At 32.9% G+C, this 25,662-nt stretch overlaps 2 protein-coding genes across 2 annotated transcripts in view; both read left to right on the plus strand.

Annotated features, from left to right (window-relative positions):
* The window catches only part of LOC127732371 (high affinity cationic amino acid transporter 1-like), a 48,195-nt gene extending 31,787 nt beyond the window's left edge, over window positions 1–16,408 (plus strand). Inside the window, exons 2-6 of the mRNA XM_052241404.1 lie at window positions 5,904–6,021; window positions 7,487–7,606; window positions 10,670–10,865; window positions 12,741–12,855; window positions 16,343–16,408. Of these exons, the coding sequence (XP_052097364.1) occupies window positions 5,904–6,021; window positions 7,487–7,606; window positions 10,670–10,865; window positions 12,741–12,855; window positions 16,343–16,408 (615 nt within the window). The remainder of the gene's footprint in view (window positions 1–5,903; window positions 6,022–7,486; window positions 7,607–10,669; window positions 10,866–12,740; window positions 12,856–16,342) is intronic.
* A 144-nt stretch (window positions 16,409–16,552) lies between these two features.
* LOC127732429 (cationic amino acid transporter 3-like) lies at window positions 16,553–24,334 on the plus strand. Its single transcript, XM_052241466.1, has 3 exons — window positions 16,553–16,630; window positions 21,705–22,872; window positions 23,936–24,334. The coding sequence occupies exons 1-3, from the start codon at window positions 16,622–16,624 to the stop codon at window positions 24,046–24,048; spliced, it is 1,290 nt and encodes a 429-aa protein (XP_052097426.1). The 5' UTR covers window positions 16,553–16,621; the 3' UTR covers window positions 24,049–24,334.
* The last annotated feature ends 1,328 nt before the right edge of the window (window positions 24,335–25,662 follow it).

A 25,662-nucleotide genomic window follows, 5' to 3' on the forward strand; every position in this document is an offset into this window, starting at 1 on the left:
CCATGACAACGGAGATACGTTACTTCTTCCATCATACACAAATCATTCACAGTTTTCACCTCAACATCTTATTTTTGTCAAATTTTATTACATTCTGAAACGTACACAAATTTTTAAAATGTCTGATGTTTAAGTTAAACGCCGGAACAGGACATTTGACGTCATAATTTGACGTTCAAAGGACTACTAGATTAGCAAGTCGCGGAATATCGGGTTTCTTACAAAGAGAATGTTTACCATAAGAGAAATATGTTTAAAAACTCGTGAGAATTGGATATCGATTGATATCAACAATCGTTATCTAATTTAAATTATAGTAACTATAATAACCTCGCTAAAAGCTACGTTATTCTTATGTTGAAATTAAATGATTAGTTAGTGTTAGTATTATTAATATTTATATTACTAGTATTTATATTATTATTATCATTATTAGCTCACCTGACCCAAAGGGTCAAGTGAGCTTTTCTCATCACTTGGCGTCCGTCGTCGTCGTTAACTTTTACAAAAATCTTCTCCTCTTAAACCACTGGGCCAAATTAAACCAAACTTGGCCTAAAACATCCTTAGGGTATCTAGTTTATAAAATGTATCCGATGACTGCGCCCACCTACCAAGATGGCCGCCATGAACATAGAGGTAAAATGCAGTTTTTGGCTTATATCTCTGAAACTAAAGCATTTAGAGCAAATCTAACGGGGTTAAAAAGTTCATCAGGTCAACATTACCAAAATTGTCAATTGAACCAATAAGGAGTTATTGCCCTTTAAAGTAAATTTTTCACTATTTTTCGTAAATTTTTTTTTAATTATTTACAAAAATCTTCTCCTACTTAATCTTAATCTACTTGTCCAAATGGAATTAAACTTAGCCACAATTATTATTAGAGTATTTTGATTGAAAAATGTGTCCTATGACCCTGCCCTACAACCAAGATGGTCCCATTGGTAACAATAGAATATAGGGGTTTACTATAGAAGTCTATGGGAAAAATGTAAAAAAAAATTTTAACGGTCACAACTTGAAAACTAATTTAAATAATGATAAAGGGTCTTCAGTAACTATTGTAAGACTACAATGGGATGACTTGATTTTTTTCCAGGGGGTGCAATTTTTTCAGGGGGGGGGGGGGGTGGGGTGCTAATTATTTCTCCTTGATATGTTCAATTTTCAGAATTATTCAGTGGTACTTTTTATAAACCATTATTATATCTTTTCTTTCAGCATACTTATATTGGGCGAATGCCCCCCACACCCGGCGTTTTCAGCATTATACAGGCCCTGGGTGAAAAAAAATTTGGAGCGGAGGAAAGGATTTTTTTTATTTTCGTTAATTATCTTGAATATCATTATAGATTGAGATATACTGTAAACAGCAAAATTATCAAGCAAAGAAAGATCTACAAATACGTTAACATGATCAATTGGCAATTGACATCTTATTGGAGTTATTGTCCTTTAAAGATATTTTCTGCAATTTATTGGTAATTTTTGTAAATTTTTTCAAAAATCTTCTGCTTTTAATTTAACTACTGGGCCAAATTAAACAAAACTTGGCCTCAATCATTATTAGGGTTTCTATATGTCTTTAACCTTATTTTACATGATTTACAAAACCACAGTAGATACAGGTGAGCGACACAGGCTCTTGAGAGCCTCTAGTTATTATTATCAATATAATTATTATTTTAATTATTAATGTTATTTTCATAATCAATGTTATTTTTATTATTAATGTTACTTTTATTATTATTGTCATGTTACCTATCTGGATACAAATGTTTTATTGAGTATAATTATTGATTAATAGAGATCTGTGTGAGAATCCTTGCCTTCTCAACAGATAAAATTTCTGGAGGAAATTCCTCATTTCACTTTTTAAGTGACTTTAATGAACAGTAAAAGGTAATAACTCTTCTGTATTTTCCCCTAGGTTATATTTTCGTAGCTGCTGTGACAAGTCAAGTATCACTTTTATTTGGTTTTACTTTTTAATTACGTGCAGCTTATTGGTTCTTTTCTAATAAAGCAACAGGACGATATCGAAAGTAATTATAATCACAAATGTACAACACATTACTAAGGCCATGAGGGTAGTAATTAAATGTTCGAAGTGGTATAAGAAGCAGTCAATATGCAAAGTTAAAAATTTAAATAATAACTAAAGAGTCAAGTAAGTCAATATGAGGACAACAGAAATCGATTACATCTGTTTCATACTCGGAGCGATTTAGAGCCTGGCGTTTTAAACTGATGTCCTTTTTTTTTATTTTATATGTTTTTGTTGTTGCTTTTATCTATTTACATTGTTTTTAAATGATATCGTTTGATTGGTTTTTTGTTACATTCATAAATATCTCGCTATTCCTTTTATTAAGATCCAATTCTTTAACCTTAAGTGCAAAGACCGGCAAAGCTTTACATTACTCCTTCGTTTACATATTCCTACCTTTATCAGGTGTAACATATTCTGCAGATTTAACTACTTAATAGAAATGTCAAAGTGGAGCTACCGTTTCACTCTATTGCTGGAAAAAACTGTCCGCCCAGAAATAACAAGTCTTCGCCCGGAATTAACGAGACTTTTCCAAGAATGTGCACAACTTTCTACATAAAAAATCACATGCTCGAAATTTGCTTTTCGAGTAAAAGCTACCGACAACATAAAAATGTAAACTTGAGTTTCCAGAAAGGAATGCTGAAACGTCATGTAACACAAATCATGTACTTACAACCTGAACCGTTAAAATTACAGTACACTTCGAATATTTAATTTCTCCCCCACGGAATAGTGTTAATTTCAATTTATATTAATGAAGTTATACAGTATTAACAGGCATATCATTAAATCCTTTCAGTAACTTTAAATGCTCGCTATCCAATTTTTTAAATGTGAACCATTATCTTTTTATTGCATCATTCATTATGACATCAAATAAAAATATGTAAATTTGTTATTGGATCATTCATTATGACATCAAATAAAAATATGTAAAGTTGTTATAGGATCATTCATTATGGCATCAGATCTGTAAAATTCTTGTTTGTCCATCACTGTAGAACTTGTTTTCAATACTCCATTTTGTGTTGTCACTTCATTTTTGTCCATTACTGTAAAACTTGTTTGTAATAATCTCTTTTGGGCTGGCACTTCATTTTGTCAATTACTGTATAACTTGTTTGTAATAATCTCTTTTGGGCTGCACTACATTTTTGTCCATTACTGTAGAACTTGTTTGTAATAATCGTTTTCATGCTGTCACTTCATGTTTGGCCATTACTCTAGAACTTGTTTGTAATAATCGTTTCCGTGCTGTCATTTCATGTTTGGCCATTACTCTAGAACTTGTTTGTAATAATCGTTTCCGTGCTGTCATTTTATGTTTGGCCATTACTCTAGAAATTGTCTGTAATAATCGTTTTCGTGCTGTCACTTCATGTTTGCCCATTACTGTAGAACTTGTTTGTTATAATCGTTTTCGTGCTGTCACTTCATGTTTGGCCATTACTCTAGAACTTGTTTGTAATAATCGTTTTTGTGCTGTCACTTCATGTTTGGCAGTTACTGTAGACCTTGTTTGTAATAATCGTTTTCGTGCTGTCACTTCATGTTTGTCAGTTACTGTAGAACTTGTTTGTAATAATCGTTTTCGTGCTGTCACTTCATGTTTGGCCATTACTCTAGAACTTGTTTGTAATAATCGTTTTCGTGCTGTCACTTCATGTTTGGCCATTACTGTAGAACTTGCTTGTAATAATCGTTTCCGTGCTGTCATTTCATGTTTGGCCATTACTCTAGAATTTGTTTGTAATAATCGTTTTCGTGCTGTCACTTCATGTTTGGCCATTACTCTAGAACTTGTTTGTAATAATCGTTTCCGTGCTGTCATTTCATGTTTGGCCATTACTCTAGAACTTGTTTGTAATAATCGTTTCCGTGCTGTCATTTCATGTTTGGCCATTACTCTAGAACTTGTTTGTAATAATCGTTTCCGTGCTGTCATTTCATGTTTGGCCATTACTCTAGAACTTGTTTGTAATAATCGTTTTCGTGCTGTCACTTCATGTTTGGCCATTACTGTAGAACTTGTTTGTAATTATCGTTTTCGTGCTGTCACTTCATGTTTGGCCATTACTCTAGACCTTGTTTGTAATAATCGTTTCCGTGCTGTCACTTCATGTTTGTCCATTACTGTAGACCTTGTTTGTAATAATCCCCAGAAGACAATCAGATTATATATTGTGGACATAAATCAACCCTGTTCAAGTCAGTCACTTTGTATACAAACCACAACATGGTAATGTAGAAGAATCAGCCATTACGATGCTTTCATGTCGTTTTTACGATTGCTTTGACTTCATAAAACAATAAACTTGACGAGCAAGATATCACATCTTACAGTAGGTCTAATGTTTTATTGATGATTTCCTCTGTGTATAACTAAGTAATCAATTATTGATGACTTCTACAAGGTAGTCAAACATGTCTTTTGTTTGTTTCTTTTCTTTTTCATTTCATTTTGTTATTTGTTTTTGTAGTTTTATTAACCTTCGATGCATCCATATCGTTGTTACTGTTAGCTATTGGAAGTGTTGCTTTTTCTAGATACAACACAAACTAACTTTTATGATGCTTTATAAACTTTTTGATTACAGATATGCAACTCAATAAAATGAACATACAATCGACACATTTTATAGTTTTACCAAAAAAAAAGAAAACTGCTTGATCAATGATGTCTAATGATTAAATATGTTTTTTTCTGTAATACAGCTATTATTATGAGATACCGTGCCTTTTATATAAATGTTTTATTCTTATTGTATGTACTTTTGACTATTTAAATAACCAAAATTTAAGTGAGATGGTTGAGACCTTAAACCATTAGTGTAACAAAGACTACAGTGTGATAATTGGCATCTAAACACTAAAACAGTTTCCATTTCTGTAAATCCAAGCATATATTCACCATGTTCATATGCATATAGTAAATGAGAAACCTCGATAATTAGTGGTTGTCCCCATTTATGCGGGTGTTGTCATTAGGGGAATGACAGTTATATTCAATTTTTGCTAATGTATCCCAAATTTTTCTACACAAAGGCGATGTAGAGCATTTATTGAGATATGTCTATTTTGGAAGATAGCATTTCTTATTTGTGTCGTTAAGTAGCTGTCGCATTGACAGGTACTGCATATTTCCTTTTATTCGTATCTGCATAATATATAAACTCATCATAGATACAAGATTGAAATTATTTACGCCAGACGCACGTTTCGTCTACAAAAGACTCATCGGTGACGCTCGAATGAAAAAAGTTAAAAAGGCCAAAAGTTGACGAGCATTGAGGAATAAAAATTCCTAAAAGTTTTGCCAAATACATGGCATCTGAATAAAAAAAGAAATATTTATAGATTTTTCAGTGGAGCGAGTTTTTTTTAATTGATGGAACAAATATGTTTTCTTGCAAACTTTTATTTTCCTCCAGATATATGACAACAAAAGAATATATTCGTCTACTTAAGAGGCAACAGTAATTTATCAGTGTTAAACAACATTTCTCAAACGTAACATGTAATGATTATAATCATTAATACGATATTTTTGGCTTATTCAGTTGTACATTCAAAGAAAGACAAAAATCCAGAAAGAACTGATCTTAGAATTCGGTGGAATCACTCTTATAATTTATAAAAATAAACCTATTGAATGATATCTAATTTGAACAAGCATGTTGGAAATAATTTTAAAACAATTTGCGATTATTGACAGTTTGTCCATGCCAACACTTTTCCAGAAATCCAAAGGATGTTCAAAAGTTTGTAAATTGTAAAATGTGACACATACAATATGAATAACCAAAATGTCTTTTATTTGTAATATCAACAATTTATATTTCAGATGGAACAATGCAAGAGGATTTTTCAAGCATTCGGACGACGAAAGAATGTCGATCCAAAGAATTTGTTAGTCAGTCGTTTTAGAAGAAACTTAAATATTTTTGACCTTATTGGAATAGGTGAGTAAATAAACATATCATGTAAGAAATACTAAATAAATATGTAAATATCAATCAAATTCGGAAAGGAAAAAAAATAGGTCATTAATGTGATAAAACTTACCAAAGATTCAATTTGTAATTATAACTGTCAGTAATTGAAAACGCCCGAAGACTTATATGACCCGATACCAAGATACTTTATCATAAAACAAGTGTTTCTTGTGGATTATCGAATATACACGATAGCTAACGTAAGATAGTACCAATAATTAATGTTTCCTGGACATGTTTCTTCTAATTAATCGTTTAAGCTTTACAACCCCTAAATTATATTTCTCCTGAATATATCATGTATATGTTTGTCCAAATTTATCTTTTATGGTTTCATATAAAAAAGTACCAAATGAAAACTCAAAAGGAAAATCGAACATGACCCGGTACTAAGATTTACAACAATAATATATATCTGGTTTGATCTTTGCATATCAAATACAGTCTTAAAGAATAGAGATGATACCAAGATGGTAATAAAAAATTGTCAGTAAAAAAAAAAAAAAAAACCCAAAAAAACCAGACAACACCATGATGATACCAAGATGATAAATAAAAATCGTCAGTACGATAAAAAAATGACAACATAATGATGATACTAAGATGGCGAAAAAAATCCTCAGTACAATTAAAACAGACAACAACATCGCTTAAAAGCAAAATACATAAAGACAAACAAAAAATAATGATAACGAAACACAGCACAAAAAGTACAGAGTGGAAGATACGAACCGTACCAAGGAAGACACGAACCGTTTCAAGGAAGACACGAACCGTGCCAAAACCCAGGGGTGAACTGGAAGCGTAAGTAGTTCTTGCTCCACGTGGTGTTTAATCTAATATTTTTAATAAATACTTGGAAGACCGTATGTTCACCTAAAGATATCTCTTTGTTTTCGTTTGGTTGCTGCCTCATTGAAGTACATTCAATAATTGCTTCTATAATAATTGTATTACAAAAAAATATTGTTGTTGACCAAATTTAGGAAAACTTATGAACGAGACACCAAAACTTGAACAAATATATGAATAACAATGAATCTTTAATTTATCTATCGAGATTCCTTTCTCCATTTTTGTTTAAAACGATATTTAAGCATGAAAATATATTCAAGTCAAAACTTGAATCTGTTTTAAGTCCTAAAAAAGCACCTTTAGGTCAAATCAACTTGACAAATAATGATTAGGAGATATCTACAAAGGCTTTATTCCATTGTGATCAAAACAGTATAACAAAAATACTAAACTCCAAGGCGAAATAAAAAAAAGGAAGTCCATAAAAACTGACCAAAATCAAACGCTATTGATCAACAGAACAAGTGAAATTAAGAGACGCTCCTAAAGGAGGTGTTTGGAAGATGTTTGAAATATTTTTTGAAATGAAAATTTGGATAGGATGACTATCATACCATAACTATCTGTATCATTTCAGGTATGGGTAGTTCATTAGGAATTGGAGTATATATAGTATTATCATATGTAATAAAACATCAAGCCGGTCCATCAGCAGTGTTGTCTGTTATAATAGCAGGTGTTGCAGCCTTGTTATCTGGTAAGGAGTATATATAGTAATATCATGTTTGATAAAACATCAAGCCGGTCCATCAGAAGTGTTGTCTGTTATAATAGCAGGTGTTGCAGCCTTGGTATCTGATACTGAATCATTCAATTGAAGCAAAACTTTATTTCATATTATCAATTCGTATTTTTGAGAGTTTATTATTTTCATGTATTTAGTGTTAAATCCATGATATTGCTGCTTTCCATGAAATAGATTAGCTTTAACATCAAACTTTGTAAAATATGCATGCTTTTTGAGGATCATAGTTTCAATTTAGAAGACAACACTATAGTATGCACAGAATACAAGATAAAAAAAACATGCAAACACAGTAAAAAGTCGAACATTATCATCCGCCATTTTGTTTGACTAGATACGATCATGTATTGAAACTTGTTTAAAAAATTTATCATTTCTGATTACGGTAACAACATTCTATTTATTAAAAACCTTTTAAAAACAAATAGCTTAAAAACAGAGAAAGGCATTGTCCGTATAAAGTATCCTGATAAAAGGCAATAATAAATTTTATTAGCGTAATAATTGAATCTGTCCATTAATCAACAAAACCGTAACAATATGTATGGTTATAGATAATGCTGGTGATCAATATATTTATCGACATTAATATCGTTATATCAATACATCTTTGTCAGTGTCGCTGATGCCAGTTATAAATATAAACATTTAACCAAGAGACAGTGTCTCGGTGCAGCTTATGTGAACCGTAGGTCCTTAAATGCCAATTTCTGATCAAGAGTCTGTGTAATCATGCTACTTTTCGTAGGTCCTTAATACCATAATCTGAACAGGAGGTAGTGTTTTCGTGCTACTTCTGTGAACCATAGGTTCTTTATTCCATTATCTGATCAGGAGCCTGTGTATGCGTGCTACTTCTGTGGACCGTAGGTCCTTAATGCTAAAATCTGATCAAGAGCCAGTGTTATCGTAATACTACTCTGAACCGTATGTCCTTCATATCACTATCTGAACAGGGGCTAGTGTTTTCGTGCTACTTCTCTAGACCATATGTCCTTCATATCACTATCTGAACAAGGGCTAGTGTTTTCGTGCTACTTCTCTAAACCATATGTCCTTCATATCACTATCTGAACAGGGGCTAGTGTTTTCGTGCTACTTCTCTAAACCGTATGTCCTTCATATCACTATCTGAACAGGGGCTAGTGTTTTCGTGCTACTTCTCTAAACCGTATGTCCTTCATATCACTATCTGAACAGGGGCTAGTGTTTTCGTGCTACTTCTCTAAACCGTATGTCCTTCATATCACTATCTGAACAGGGGCTAGTGTTTTCGTGCTATTTCTGTGAACCATATGTCCTTTATATCACTATCTGAACAGGGACTAGTGTTTTCGTGCTATTTCTGTGAACCATAGGTTCTTTATTCCAATATCTGATCAGGAGCATGTGTATGCGTGCTACTTCTGTGGACCGTAGGACCTTAATACCATAATCTGACCAGTAGTCAGTGTTTTCGTGCTACTTCTGTGAACCCTAGGTTCTTTATTCCACTATCTGATCAGGAGGAACAAGTACCTCGGTGCTTATGCTGCTGAAATTAAATTATTAATGGTACATCCTAGAAGTAGCCAATTTCAAGTGCTGCGTCTGTTGTTCTGTAAGTCCCTTATGGTATCTATTGTCAAAATGCTCATCTGGAGCAATAAAACTGGTACCGTTAATGTTAAGATATGTGCACAAGATCTCAATTTATTCATATTTCTTCCTATTCTTTCCTATTATATATTGTTTATTTCCCTTGCTATATTCTTCCACATTTTCTATAAATAAAGATTTATTTTTATTATCTAAATGTGTTGTCGGATTGCTGTATCGTTGATGTATACCAAAATTGTCCTTTTACCGTTATTTCGAAATATGTTGTTTAATGTTGAGTAATATATTGATACTATTTTAATGCAACAACACAAGTTGCTATCAGAATTTTTACAAAAATAACAAGCAAATATATATAAACAGATAATTTACCCGGTACCCTTAAATTCGCATTACGACAAAAAAAAAAGAAAAGATTTTTAAACTGTTCTTCCATAATTTTCTTTTTTCTTATAACCGAAAAAAATCGTTTTAATTACTTTTCATTGATTGTTTAAAACATGTCCACACAGTACACTAAAAATTACCTTAGTTTTATCCGTTGATTAAAAATCTGCAGATACGAATATGCATTATATTCAAAATATATGTTTTTATTTCAATTTTTTGTGGTAATTTTTGAAAAGCCAAACAGGTTTTCCCTCACGAAGATACATTACAAACATATGCATGCTTTTGCAGAATTTTGATAAATTTTAAGGTGAAGAAACGCCAGTCAGACTGTGTAAAGTAATAAATGAAGCATCCCATCGATTAATATATTATAGTTATATGTCAAGTCATCTCCGGCTGCAACAACATGAGTAGTGAAATATTGCATAAAACTTCAATCAGGTTAATAGTATATTCTTGTATAATATTATCAGATGGGGGACTGTTTAACATCAAACATACAGGGTAAAGTATTACAATGAATTTATCTTCACGACTTACTTGGCAGTTCAAAAATATAAAACGTCTTTTTAAAGGGTCCGTGAACAATCATTTCAACTTAGAATTTGATGTTATCATTCTTTCATCGTAATCATACTTTTTTCTACTAGTTATATTGACAAAATAAAGTTCAAACACTACAACTATTTTTTTGCTATTTACAATATATCTCTTCGTGTATGTTGGCCATCTGTCTACTCTGCTACTACAAGGCATCATTCAGTACGCTTAAAATAAAATTGACCGTGCGACCATAGTACAAAAATTCTCTGTATAGTACAAAACATTCATAGCTGTTTAATAAAAAACATGGTCTGTATACCACAAAACATGCATAGCTGGGTAATAAAAAATACGCATAGCCGTATAATACAAAACATGCATAGCTTTATAATACAAAACATGCATCTATGAAAGCATGCGACTATTGTAATTTTGTGGCTGCTATATAAACAATTAAAGAAATTGCTTCTTCCATTTCAGGTTTCTGTTACTCAGAATTCACCACACGCCTCCCACAAGCCGGGTCATCGTATGTTTTTGTATACGCCTCTTTGGGGGAGCTATCAGCCTTTGTCATTGGTTGGAGTATGATACTAGAGAACATTATCTTAGCTGCAGCTGCTGCAAAAGCATGGAGTCAATATTTTGATGGTCTGCTGAATGGTACAATACACAGGTGAGTACTTTAGTTGAAGGATGATTGTGTTTTTACAAGTTTGAACTCGTCATACGCTTCGTTTAAAAGGTACCACCCGGTCAGACTCTGAAGAGAGAGAAAGCCAACTGGGTATCATAATCAGCCTTTAATAGTAGCTATATTATTAGGAATTAGTTTCATACAACTTTATTTGTCAGTAAAACGTAGAATATAATTAAAATTAGAAGAATTTGACCTTTCCTGACTTCACTTTTGTGTTTTCCATCGCTTCGGGGGTACTTATATTCGGTCGTGATGCTACACAGTGAAAATAACAGCAGCATCATCATATGCACTCATATATCTTAGCTGATCCGATACTTCTATTTTGAAACCCCAACTTCAACATGATTAATTCAACTAATGGGCTTTGAAACATGTACAGCATTTGGGCTCTAGTGCATAGTTGTCTCATTGACAATCATACCAAACATACCTATTCTATATTGTGAGACAGACATTCGCAGCCTGTTTGGTTTTTTGTTGTGTTTTTGTTGTACATTTTTTATCTTTCTCTGTTTCTTCCTGTTTGTTTATACATTATAAAACAATTTAAAGCTGCGATTGAAATATCCTTCTTCGTTTAAAGTTCTACAGGTGGAATCATTCTTTTTCGTTTAAAGGTTTACATGTTGAATCATACTTCAACAAGAAATCGTCTTCAGGTCGAACAATACTTCCACAAACAATCGTCTTCAGGTCGAATAAATACTTCACAAGCAATAGTCTTCAGTTGAAAAATACTTCCACAAGAAATCGTCTGCAGGACAAATCATACTTTCCAAGACATATTCTGCCGGTCAAATCATTTTTCCACATTACATCGTCTGCAGGACGAATCATACTTCCCAAGACATATTCTGCCGGTCAAATCATTTTCCAACATTACATCGTCTGCAGGACTAAGACATATTTTGCCGGTCAAATCATTTTTCCACATTACATCGTCTGCAGGACGAATCATACTTCCCAAGACATATTCTGCCGGTCAAATCATTTTTCAACATTACATCGTCTGCAGGACGAATCATACTTCCCAAGACATATTCTGCCGGTCAAATCGTTTTTCAACATTACATCGTCTGCAGGACGAATCATACTTCCCAAGACATATTCTGCCGGTCAAATCATTTTTCAACATTAAATTGTCTGCAGGAAAAATCATACTTCCCAAGACATATTCTGCCGGTCATAATCATTTTTCAACATTACATCGTCTGCAGGACGAATCATACTTCCCAAGACATATTCTGCCGGTCAAATCATTTTTCCACATTACTTCGTCTGCAGGACGAATCATACTTCCCAAGACATATTCTGCCGGTCAAATCATTTTTCCACATTACATCGTCTGCAGGTCGAATCATACTTGCACATGACATCATTTGCAGGTCGAACCATACATCCACTAGAAATCATCTACATGTGCAATCGGCTAGCCATCTATTTGAAAATAAGTATGTTGCTTATTCCGTAAACGAAAGTTTCAAATGAAAGTCTTTCAGAAAGATGAAAATGCGTTCAATAACATGTCAAAAATTTTACAATTACAAAAATTCACAACAGTATAACCAGTATAGTACATAAAAAATCAAAATGATGAAAGTTGCACACAAACAAACACACACGGGCGAACATATAACGTGTTTTACTACACGTTCTAAATTGTGCAATTACATTATTACAAGTGTATAACCAGAGTTTTTTGTGTTGTTACTTCCTTTATTAGAAATCTAACAAAACACGGAATCACGCAATTGGTACAATCATTTCAAACAGAGACCAATTTTAAAGGAACGAGTTTCCGCATAGTTTGTTTTTTATCAAATATATAATTTATTTTGTTTCTTTCAGCTATACCCGTACTTATTTACAATGGACGGGAGATGGATTTTTTACCGACTGTCCAGATATTGTATCGTGTGGTATCTTGTTTATAACTTCTCTCCTGTTCGTATGTAACGCAAAGGTAAAGTGTTTTAATTCACAGTTCGTTGATATTTTATACAATTTATTTCTGGAAAACTTTTCATAGTAATCAATATAATGAAATTGTTATATGTTATCAATATGATCACAAACTTTTAATTTTTCTTATTCAATTAATCAGGAAAGGTATTAAAATTATGATTAAAAAAAGATGCAGTCAATAAGACAGTTATACAACGATTTAAAAAATACTTCATGACATCTAGTGAATAACATACGCAATAAACAACAAAACCCATGATTTATTTAAACAAATAATACTAGTATTCTAAATGTAATAGAATGCCTTTCTTGTATAAAGAAGAAATGTTATATCTAATCATAGTTATAATGAAATGAAACCTTACAATCAGGAACTACAATATATTTGTTTTCAGTGCTTTGTCCTAGAATAAAACCTTACAATCAGGAACGAAAATATATTTGTTTTAATGAAACCTTACAATCAAGAACTACAATATATTTGTTTTCAGTGGTTTGTCCTAGAATGAAACCTGACAATCAAGAACTACAATATATTTGTTTTCAGTGCTTTGTCCTAGAATGAAACCTGACAAACAGGAACTACAATATATTTGTTTTCAGCGCTTTGTCCTAGAATGAAACCTTACACTCAGGAACTACAATATATTTGTTTTCAGCGCTTTGTCCTAGAATGAAACCTTACACTCAGGAACTACAATATCTTTGTTTTCAGTGCTTTGTCCTAGAATGAAACCTTACACTCAGGAACTACAATTCAGTTGTTTTCAATGCTTTGTCCTAGAATGAAACCTTAACACTCAGGAACTACATTTTTTTTTGTTTTCAGTGCTTTGTCCTGTGCATTTACACGATATATAGTCCGTTTCAATAATTCTTCACAAATGGGCTATTAAAGTCACAGTAAACATAATTTTGAAGCTGGATACATATATTTCAATGTTTTCATATTACAACAGCCATGCTAATGTCACGAACAGTATCCCTCATTGAAATACAAGTGACATACATTTGACCATTACGATCTATTTCATATTGAATTGTAATGTAAAGAATTTTAATTATACCTCCAGAACAGTTGCCGTAACGGTCATGTTCGTTCTATATATTACACGATAATTTTTTGAAAGATCTACTGGACAATTTTTGAATTAATGAGCAAAAATCCCCCAATTAAATGTCACAGCCTGTTAACTAAATAGTAAGACCACATTATAATGTAACAAAGTGATTTCGTCCAATGAAATTGTAGGATTTTGGTGTTTAATTGTGGATAATGAATGGTAAAACATGTTTCTAATAAGGGATTATCCTTTTATTCAAAACAAATAATTTCAATAAATGAATTACAATGTTATAAACATGACATATTTGATGAATTTTTGTCCCAAAGCACATTTGTCAGCTTGGCAGAATATATGATTTATAATTATTAAAAATTGAACTTAAAACAAAATATCGGAATATAAAGTTGAATTCAACAGGTTCAGTCATATTGACACTGTTAATGTTATTATATGAATATCAATAATTCAAAAAATTAAACATCACCAAAGCAAAAAAAAACCGGGAAAATATAGTAAATTAAATAAAGTAACCTAAATCTTTAGCTAATACGCTTGGTAAAAAAAACATTTTGATTATCATACAATTAAAACATGAATTATCTCTACAATATTAACTTTTGAATTTCTTATATTATCATAAGGCGATTATTACCTTTTTTTATTTGAACATTTAGATTTAAGTTAATGACCTCAAATAATAAAAAAGTTTTTGATTTAAAAATAAAATATTTTTATGTAAATAGGGGCATAGGCTGTGCTAGTGTGGAAAACAATATAGTTGTATCTTATATTTTAAATTTTAACGACTGTAAATAAACAAAAAGATAATTCCTCACTAAAAGATTTCATGACTTACATTCATACTCATAATTAAAAAAACTTATACAATCCTGCCATTTCGTCGAACTGTTATGTCATCTAATGTATAAAACACAATGTATGAAATTTTTAAATCAAGTAGACTAATCAATAAATAAAATGGATAAAAGGGAAGTCACCCATTAATTCTAAACATTGCACTGATCATGAAAACAATTGTTGATTAAAACTAACCAAGAAGTCATTTAATATCCTATAGAACTTTCTAATACTCTAAGTTTGTAAAATAATGATAATACCTTTCCTCACTCTTTAACGCTCGTACTTAATTATGAGGAGTGTGAGTATCATTATCTTACATATACAAAAAAAAAACATATTTCTCAACAATCAGATCAACAAAACTGTTTTATGAAGACACAGAGAACGGTGACCTATAAAAGCAGTTGTTAACTTCGTCGCCTCTTTTGGAGAGTTGTCTCATTGGCAATCATACCACATTTTATATCAACTGTATTATAATCATTTATTGTATTATTTTAGGTGTCCACACTGATTTCGTTTATCCTGACTACAATGAATGGATTAGTAATTATTGTATTATTTTAGGCGTCCACACTGATTTCGTTTATCCTGACTACAATGCATGGATTAGTAATTATTGTATTATTTTAGGCGTCCACACTGATTTCGTTTATCCTGACTACAATGAATGGATTAGTATTTATTGTATTATTTGAGGCGTCCACACTGATTTCGTTTATCCTGACTACAATGAATGGATTAGTATTTATTGTATTATTTCAGGCGTCCACACTGATTTCGTTTATTCTGACTACAATGAATGGATCAGTAATTATTGTATTTTTTTAGGCGTCCACGCTGATTTCGTTTATCCTGACTACAATGAATGGATTAGTTATTATTGTATTATTTTAGGCGTCCACACTGATTTCGTTTATCCTGACTACAATGAATGGATAAGTAATTATTGTATTATTTCAGTCGTCCACACTGATTTCGTTTATCCTGACTACAATGTATGGATTTGTATTTATTGTATTATTTTAGGCGTCCACACTGATTTCGTTTATCCTGACTTCAATGAATGGGTTAGTATTTATTGTATTATTTTAGGCGTCCACACTGATTTCGTTTATCCTGACTACAATGATTGGATTAGTAATTATTGTATTATTTCAGGCGTCCACACTGATTTCGTTTATTCTGACTACAATGAATGGATCAGTAATTATAGTATTATTTGAGGCGTCCACACTGATTTCGTTTATCCTGACTACAATGAATGGATAAGTAATTATTGTATTAATTTAGGCGTCCACACTGATTTCGTGTATTCTGACTACAATGAATGAATTAGTAATTATTGCATTATTTTAGGCGTCCACACTGATTTCGTTTATTCTGACTACAATGAATGGATCAGTAATTATTGTATTATTTTAGGCGTCCACACTGATTTCGTTTATCCGGACTACACTGAATGGATAAGTAATTATTGTATTATTTTAGGCGTCCACACTGATTTCGTTTATTCTGACTACACTGAATGGATTAGTAATTATTGTATTATTTTAGGCGTCCACACTGATTTCGTTTATCCTGACGACAATGAATGGATTAGTAATTATTGTATTATTTTAGGCGTCCACACTGATTTCGTTTATTCTGACTACGCTGAATGGATTAGTAATTATCTGCATTATATGTGTTGGTATCTTCCATGTTCGTCATGAGAATTGGACGGATCCACCAGGCTTTTTTCCGTTCGGTATGACAGGGGTATGTATCTTATTTGGTATCTTCCATGTTCGTCATGAGAATTGGACGGATCCACCAGGCTTTTTTCCGTTCGGTATGACAGGGGTATGTATCTTATTTGGTATCTTCCATGTTCGTCATGAGAATTGGACGGATCCACCAGGCTTTTTTCCGTTCGGTATGACAGGGGTATGTATCTTATTTGGTATCTTCCATGTTCTTCATGAGAATTGGACGGATCCACCAGGCTTTTTTCCGTTCGGTATGACAGGGGTATGTATCTTATTTGGTATCTTCCATGTTCGTCATGAGAATAGGACGGATCCACCAGGCTTTTTTCCGTTCGGTATGACAGGGGTATGTATCTTATATGGTATCTTTCATGTTCGTCATGAGAATTGGACGGATCCACCAGGCTTTTTTCCGTTCGGTATGACAGGGGTATGTATCTTATATTTACAATCCATCCTCTTCAAAACAAAAATTCAACTTTTAATAATTCTAAGCTCAAGTCTCTGACAGAAATTCAAGATAAGGAAATTGCGCTGCTTTTGGTGGTTATCGTTTTATTCTAAAGCCAGAACACTGAAACATACAGCAATGGATAAATGATTATGAAACAAAGGTACATTGAAGGAAACCAATTCGAAATGGAGATAATGAAGCCTTATTTGATGATACCAGTTACATCTAGATATAGCCATGACAAGGTATAAAATCATTTGTTCATACCGTTTTCGAGTCAGTGATTGATTGGTTGATTGCTGTTTGCTCAACATACAGTGGCAAATATTTCATGCATGTTCATCACGAAAACAAATGAACAATAAATTCATTAGGTAGAACAAGTAAAAAAGTCCATCCGGGATAAAGGTCGGGAAATGTAGACTACCATTATAAACTGAGGGTATATTGGGTAGGCATGTTTAACAGGCCACCAACGGACCCCTCGGAGTTGTTACAAGGTTCTTCAAGTGCAGAGGGCGTGGCATTTTCTCTACACGAGGAATCTGATTTAACGTCCCTTTCCTGACTGGACCTTGCTGCGTACTTGTACATCCAGCACAGCCAGACGGACGCCCCGGTTTTCCAAGTGGTTTACTGCCGGTCGGAGGAAGACCATATTTCTATTCCTCAATCACCCTTTGGGGTTTGAATCAGTGTTACAATACTATTTTGCTGGATATAAAAGGTGAACAGGACGTGAGACAAAGATCAACATGACATGTAAACAGGACGTGTAATAAAGATCAACATGACAAATGTACACAAGACTTGAGACAAAATCAACATGACATATGTACTAGTAAATAGGACGTGAGACAAAGATCAACATGACATATGCAAACAGGACGTGAGACAAAGATCAACATGACATATGTAAACAGGACGTGTGACAAAGATCAACGTGACATATGTAAACAGGACGTGAGACAAAGATCAACATGACATTTTTTAACAGGACGCGAGACAACGATAACCAGGTCTTATAACAAAAGTAAAAAACAGGATACAAATTAAAAGTAATCAGGAGAAAGAAAACAAAGGTAGTGCAAATAGGAAGTGAGACAAAACTAATATAAATAGGAATCAAGACAAGAATTTAAACAATGAAGTGTGACAAAGGTTAAAAAGATTGCATAAAAAATGTAATGAAGAAGTCAGATAAAGTTCAACAGAATGCAAAACAAAGATAAACATAACGTGAAACAAATATACAGGACGTAAAACTAAGTAGGAAATGAGACACAGGTAAATAGTTACAAGACAAAGGTAAGTAGAACGCAAGAGAAAAGTAGATATGACATAAGAAAAAGGTAAATAGGACACAAGACAAAGGTAAATAGGACACAAGACATTGGTAACTAGGACACAAGACAAAGATAAGTAGAACCCAAGACAAAGGTAGATAAGACACAAGAAAAAAGGTAAGAATATCGCAAGACAAAGGTAGATATGACACAAGATTGATTGATTGATTGTTGGTTGCTAAACGTCCAGTGGCAAATATTTCATGCATATTCAGGACGAGAACAAATTAACAATAAATACAATAGGTAGGTTCTGTAATAGGGGGGTCCGGGATGAAGGTCGGAGAAATTTAGACTGCCACGGGAAATGAGGGTATATTGGATAGGGACAGAGATTTAGCCTTGCAACAGGTCACCTACGGACCCCTCAAAGAGTTGTTGCAAGGGTTCTTAACGTGCAAAGAGCGTGTCACTCTTTTTACACGAGGCATCGGATTTAACGTCCCCATTCTGACCGGACGTGGCTGCAAATTTGTACATCCCGCACAACCAAACGGACGCCCCATTTTAGCAAGGGTTTTACTGCCGGTCGGAGGAAGACCAATGGTGACCATACTTCTATTCCCCAGTCACCCTTGGGGGTGATATGACACAAGACAAAGGTAAATAGGACACAAGACAAAGGTAAATAGGACAAAAGACAAAGGTAACTAGAACACAATACAAGGTAAATATGACACAATACAAAGGTAAATAGAACAGAAGACAAAGGTAACTAGAAAACAAGACAATGGTAAAAAGAACACAAGACAAAGGTAAATAGTACACAAGACAAAGGTTAATAAGACACAAAACAAAGGTACATAGAACACAAGGCAAAGGTAAATAGGACATAAGACAAATGCAAATATGACACAAGACAAAAGTAAATAAGACAGAAGACAAATGTAAATAGGACATAGACAAAGGTAAATAAGGCACAAGACAAAGGTAAATAGGACACAAGACAAAGGTAAATGGGACACAAGACAAAGGTAACTAGGACACAAAACATAGGAAACTAGGACACAAGACATAGGTAACTTACTAAAGACAAAGGTAAATAGGACACAAGACAAAGGTAAATAGGACACAGACAAAGGTAAATAGGACACAGACAAAGGTAAATAGGACACAGACAAAGGTAAATATTACACAAGAGTAAGGGAACAAGGGCAAAAGACAAAAGTAAATAGGACATAAGACAAAGGTAAATAGGGCACAAGACATAGGTAACTATGACACAGACAAAAGTGAAAGACACAAGATAAATGTAAATAGGACACAAGACCAAAGGTAAAAAGGACACTAGACAAAGGTAAAAAGGACACTAGACAAAGGTGAATAGTACACAAGACAAAGGTAAATAGGACACAAGACAAAGGTAAATATGACACAAGACAAAGGGAACAAGGACAAAAGACAAAAGTAAATAGGACACAAGACAAAGGTAAATAGGACACAAGACAAAGGTTAATAGGACACAAGACAAAGGTAAATAGGACACAAGACAAAGGTAAATAAAACAAAAGACAAATGTAAATAAGACACAAGACATAGGTAACAAGGATACAAGGCAAAGGTAAATAGGACACAAGACAAAGGTAACTAGGACAAAAGACAAAGGTAAATAGGACATAAGACAAATGTAAATAGGACAGAAGACAACGGAAAATAGAACGGAAAACAAAAAAAAGTTACAAAACAAAGGAAAATAGAATGCAAGACGAAGGATGCAAAACAAAAGATAAATAGGATGTACAACAAAGCAAAAAAGGACGTTAAACTAAGGAAGGTAAATAGGTTCCAAGACAAAGGAAAACAGGATGCAAGGCAAATAATCATGTATACCCTACGCTAAAAATTGAAATGCATTTCTCGGAAAATGAAATCGTATATTTTTTTTTATAACTTAGAATAATTCCGTTTCTTACTGTCTATTTTATGTTCTTACAATTAATCATTTTAGTATTACATAGTTATTTATTTCATTAATATTTTTAAAAGATATTAAATGTTATATAAACTGGATACACACCCTTTTCTGTTGTTCTGTTCATGAGAGTCAGTAATAAATCCATTACTACTAATTCAATTACGGACTGACATTTACAAGGAGATAATGCCGGAATCAGTTAAACGATTCTAGTAAGGTTAGATCATGTCATAATTTGGTCAAGATTTATAGTTGCTGTTCTGAAGATAAGAAATAGCTGTCCATTGCCCTGCTTTCATTATTTCTATATTTGCGAGAGATAATTAATGAACGCATTTATCACTTAAACATAATGTCAGTATAATGACAGATTTAGAGACGTCAATCGATACCTAAATAGGTTCAGTTTATAACAAAGCTCAAATGAAAGATGGCATACGTAATAACTGATGAAATATCACGTGACTTCACAATTATACGCTAGTGTGTTTGACTAAGATAAACCATTCTTGCTTTCAAACGTATTTCATGATTTTTTTTAAAAAGGAATATAATACAAAAGGAGCAATACAAACCATTAATAGTAAAAAGACAGAAAAGCAACATCACAACAAAAACAAATCTTAATACTGAGCAACACCATCCCTATTATGAACATGAAATTTCAACCGTCCCTGAACACCACGAACCCCATGATGAACATGAAATATCAGCCGTTCCTGAGCACCACGAACCTCATGAAATATCAACCGTTCCTGAACACCACGAACCCCATGATGAACATGAAATATCAGCCGTTCCTGAGCACCACGAACCCCATGAAATATCAACCGTTCCTGAGCAAACGAACCCCATGAGGAGCTATAACACATATAATTGTAGCTGCATTTAGGACACTATATAGCTGTCAGGAGTCTATCTGTACAGTAACATAGGCTCCGGAACTGCGTATATTTTTTGTTTGGGAAATAAGTGAATCGATATCATGACTCAATAGAAGATAATTTTTGTTGTGACGTAAGCAATTTTTAGCACGTCAATTTTTCCCCTCGTTTTTATAATTTTCGTAAGCGGGGATTACTTTAAATGTAAATCTGTTTTTATGCCCTATCTACGATAGAAGGGGGCATTATGTTTTTCGGTCTGTGCGTCCGTTTGTTCGTTCGTTCGTCCGTCCGTCTGTCCCGCTTCAGGTTAAAGTTTTTGGTCAAGGTAGTTTTTGATGAAGTTGAAGTCCAATCAACTTGAAACTTAGTACACATGTTTCCTAAGATATGATCTTTCTAATTTTAATGCCAAATTAGAGTTTTGTCCCCAATTTTACGGTCCAATGAACATAGAAAATGATAGTGCGAGTGGGCATCCGTGTACTATGGAAACATTCTTGTTGAATTATTTTTCAATAAATTTCAATCATTATTATTTATTTATTTAATTATTTTTGTATTGATAGATAATAGCTGGTGCTGGAACACTTTTCTGTATATTTACTGGAATAGACTGTATTTGTTCTTTGAGCGAAGAAACAAGAGAACCAATCAAAATTGTCCCACGTGCAATCATAACTTCCAACATTCTAACGTTTGTTATAATAATGTGTGTGACTTTGGCTGTAACACTATCATATCCCTGGTATAATCTACACGACATTATGGCTATTCCTACTGTCTATCAAAATAAAGGAGTAAATGGATCATTTTATGTTTTTGCAATTGGTGGATTAATAGGACTAACCGCTGCTTTGGTCAGCAGCATACACGGAATACCAAGGTTGTTGTTTTCTATGAAAATGGACCGGTTATTATATCCTTGCTGCTTACTGAATCCCGACACTGGAGGAGTTTTTAAGTTAACTATATTTCCTTTGTTGATAGCAAGTCTATTATCTGTGTTTGTGACGCTGAATATGTTAATTCAAATGTTGGCATTAGGATCATTGATTTCATACACTTGCGTAGCAGTATGTGTTTTACATGTCCGTTATCAACCAACACACGTTGGACTTTTCCAGGAATATGAAGACTTAAATGAGGATAAATTTATTCAGAGCACAGAACTTGTATATCCATCTTTATTTACACGAAACCCCAAAAATAATAACGATTTAAGTAAGACTTTTGTTGAGAAAAACAATATTGGATTTTTCAACAGATTGTCAAAAGATCCAAAAAATCATTTAATTATGCCGGACAAACCACGTGATACCACGTATCACAAAATGGATAGTGTAATAAACGATACACCAAGTGGAAGTCAGAGTAGTTTGTTTCAAATTCCTCCAGGAATTGCAATAGAACCTTCAAATGCAACGTCAATGACGTCATCAATAGCACTAATTATATTCATTATAGCAACAACTGTTTTCTCCTTCATAGTAATATTTGCCAGTGATTCGTTGTTTACTGGTTCGTGGTGGGCTACGGCTTGTTTTTTAATTTCTGTGATAACATTAATAGTAACAACTGTAGTCATTGTAAAGCAGCCTCAGAATCAAACCAGTTTACTGTTTAAAACTCCATATGTGCCGTTCGTACCGCTGCTTCTTATATTCATAAATTTGTTAATGATGTCATCATTATCATATAAAGCATGGTTACGATTCAGTATATGGCTATTCATTGGTAAGTTCAATTCTAAATAAATATATAAAGGAATAACATTGCGTTGTAACGTATAAAATGTGTTCTAAGTACTGCGTATTAATCAGGTAAATAACGTTCTAACGAGTAAACATTGTGTTCTAACGAGTGCATATTGTGTTCTATCGAGTGAATATTGTGTTCCAACTATTAAACCTCATGTTTTAGCTAATGAATATTATGATCTAACTAGTGAACATATAGTTCTAACTAGCGAATATTGCGTTATAGCTAATAATCATTGCGTTTTTACTAGTGAACATGGCACTCTATCTAATGAACATTGCGGTGTAGCGTTCAAACTTGTTAACATTACGTTCTAGCTAATGGACATTGTGGTTTAAATAAAGAACAGTGAATATTACATTCTAGCTATTTTATTTTAATTAGTCAACAATAATTCTAGCAAATGAACATTGTGTTTTAGTTAATGTACATTGCGTTCTGGATAATGAACATTTCGTTCTAACTAATGAACATCGCGTTCTAACCTTTGTACATTGTGATATAAATAATGCATATTGCTTTTTCACTCATGAACATTGTTTTCTCAGAATTTACGTTTTAGCAAATGAACATTGCGTTTTTCAAACAGTCTGAAGAAGAAAAAAAAGACGAAAATCCTGCATTAGGTTATTAAATCGAAATCACTGAATTATAAAGTATTACGTGAAGCCATCTATATTGATCAAAACCAATTGATTAAATACTTTAAAAACAATTTTTGATATGTATATCATTGGAAAAAAAAGGTTATTAAACTCATCTAACTCTCCACCAATGGGCAAATGACGAAGAAGTTAGCAAATATAGGTCACTATACGACCTTCAATAATGATATAAACTCATACCGAATAGTGAGATATAAAAGGCCCCGAAATGGAAAATGTAAAACAATTTAAACGAGAAATCTAAAGGCCTGATTTATGTACAAGACAAGAAACGAAAAATAAATAGGAAATCTGCAATAAACAATATCCACCAAATAGCAAGCCTCTGACTTGGATTCTTTCCATTTATTAAAATCATGATGGTTCTCTTTCAGGAATAATTGTTTATTTTATATATGGAATACGACACAGCACAGAAAGTGAAATAGACGACCAAGAAGTTGTTCTTTATGAAATAAATGACCAAGAAAGGACACCAATAAAGTGATAAGAAGTTGTAGTTTCCTCCCTTAAGAGCTAACAGAGTCTCCTCCCTTCAGAGCTAACAGAGGACATAGGATCACAGAATGAGAAGGAAAAAACTGAATCTTAAATATCGAAAATACTATGTAACCTCAGCAGATTATGATTATCATAACTTTAATTAATGTTTCTTTTATTACGATCTAAGTATGTTTAAGGAGGAGAAAATGCATTCAAAAGTAGAATATACAACATTAACAGGGAGGATGGTAAAGTGTATATTTGAATAACCAATAAACAACAATGAATAACCTGATTTATTATATGATTATAAAAATTATCTTTTCTCATTGGCTGAAAACCTAGGTAATCTTTGATAAAACATTATATTCACCGAGAGAAAAATCACGAGAGGTTAATATAAGATTTGGAACAGCTAACGTGTATCTATAAATAGTTTGCTTCCTAGGCAACGTCAATAACGTAGGCTTATTACGTCATGCACAATCTCGTTTGTCTTCCTCTTTATGTCAATGTTATTATTTTGTAATAAATCCTATCAAATATTTCATACTTACAAAAGTTTTGCAACTGCTTAAGCAGATACTAAATTTAGTAAAAAAAGGAGCAGTGAAATATCTTCAGCAAATACTAGAAATTGGAGATGGATAAAAAATATGATAATACAACAATTGTTGACTTTGGGTATCAGTTGAAACAATGATTTATCAACCTCATAGATAAAACATTTACCCTCGGTGTATATCATATCCCTAATTTGATAAATCATTGTAACAGCCTCGTCAAAAGTCAATAATTGTATAATAATTTCCTATTGTTGTGCTGTTAGGTTACTGTTACATTGATAATGATCTATATATCCATTTAAGAAGGCGGTCTCGGCTAGCTTTCAATGTGGGAGTTAGTAGATTTGATCTTAGGCTTGATAAAACCATAGTCTTTAAAAATTAGAGTTGGCTGCTTCTCCGCTAAGCACGTGACATTAATTAGCTAGTGCAAACAGATAGGACAACATGTCTTTCTGTAGGTTGTTATCTAGAATATTCAAAATCTGTCTAAGTGCGTCGGTCTAGTACAAAGCAGGATTCATAAAGAACCCATCTGGTTTTGTCCTGAATATTGACCTTTAAACAGCCACTCATCATAATCATCATCATATTCTACTTATTCTATAGAAATTTAAAGTTTATTACAAAAGGTGAAATTTTTCCTCCTGAAATTGAGGAATGTCGTTGAACAAAAAAAGAAAAATAACAAAAATACCGAGCTCCAAGGAAAAATCAAATCGGAAAGTCCCTTATCAAACGGCAAAATCAGTAGCTCAAACGAACGGAAAACAACTGTCATATTTCTGACTTTGTACAGGCATTTTCCTTATGTAGAAAATGGTGGACTAAACCTGATTTTATAGATAGTCTAACCTCACTTGTATGACAGTAGCATAACTTTCCATTATATTCACAAAAATGTGTGAACAAAACAAACAAACATAATAGGTAAATATGTCAAAAATAGGGGTACAGCAGTCAACATTGTGTTATAGTCTTGTTCACTATAAAAACAAACAAATATGTCAAGAAAGAAAAGCAAAATGATAAATAGACAAAGCACATATATA

Source organism: Mytilus californianus, unplaced genomic scaffold (assembly GCF_021869535.1).
Source record: "Mytilus californianus isolate M0D057914Y unplaced genomic scaffold, xbMytCali1.0.p SCAF_24, whole genome shotgun sequence".
NCBI classification, from domain to species: domain Eukaryota; kingdom Metazoa; phylum Mollusca; class Bivalvia; order Mytilida; family Mytilidae; genus Mytilus; species Mytilus californianus.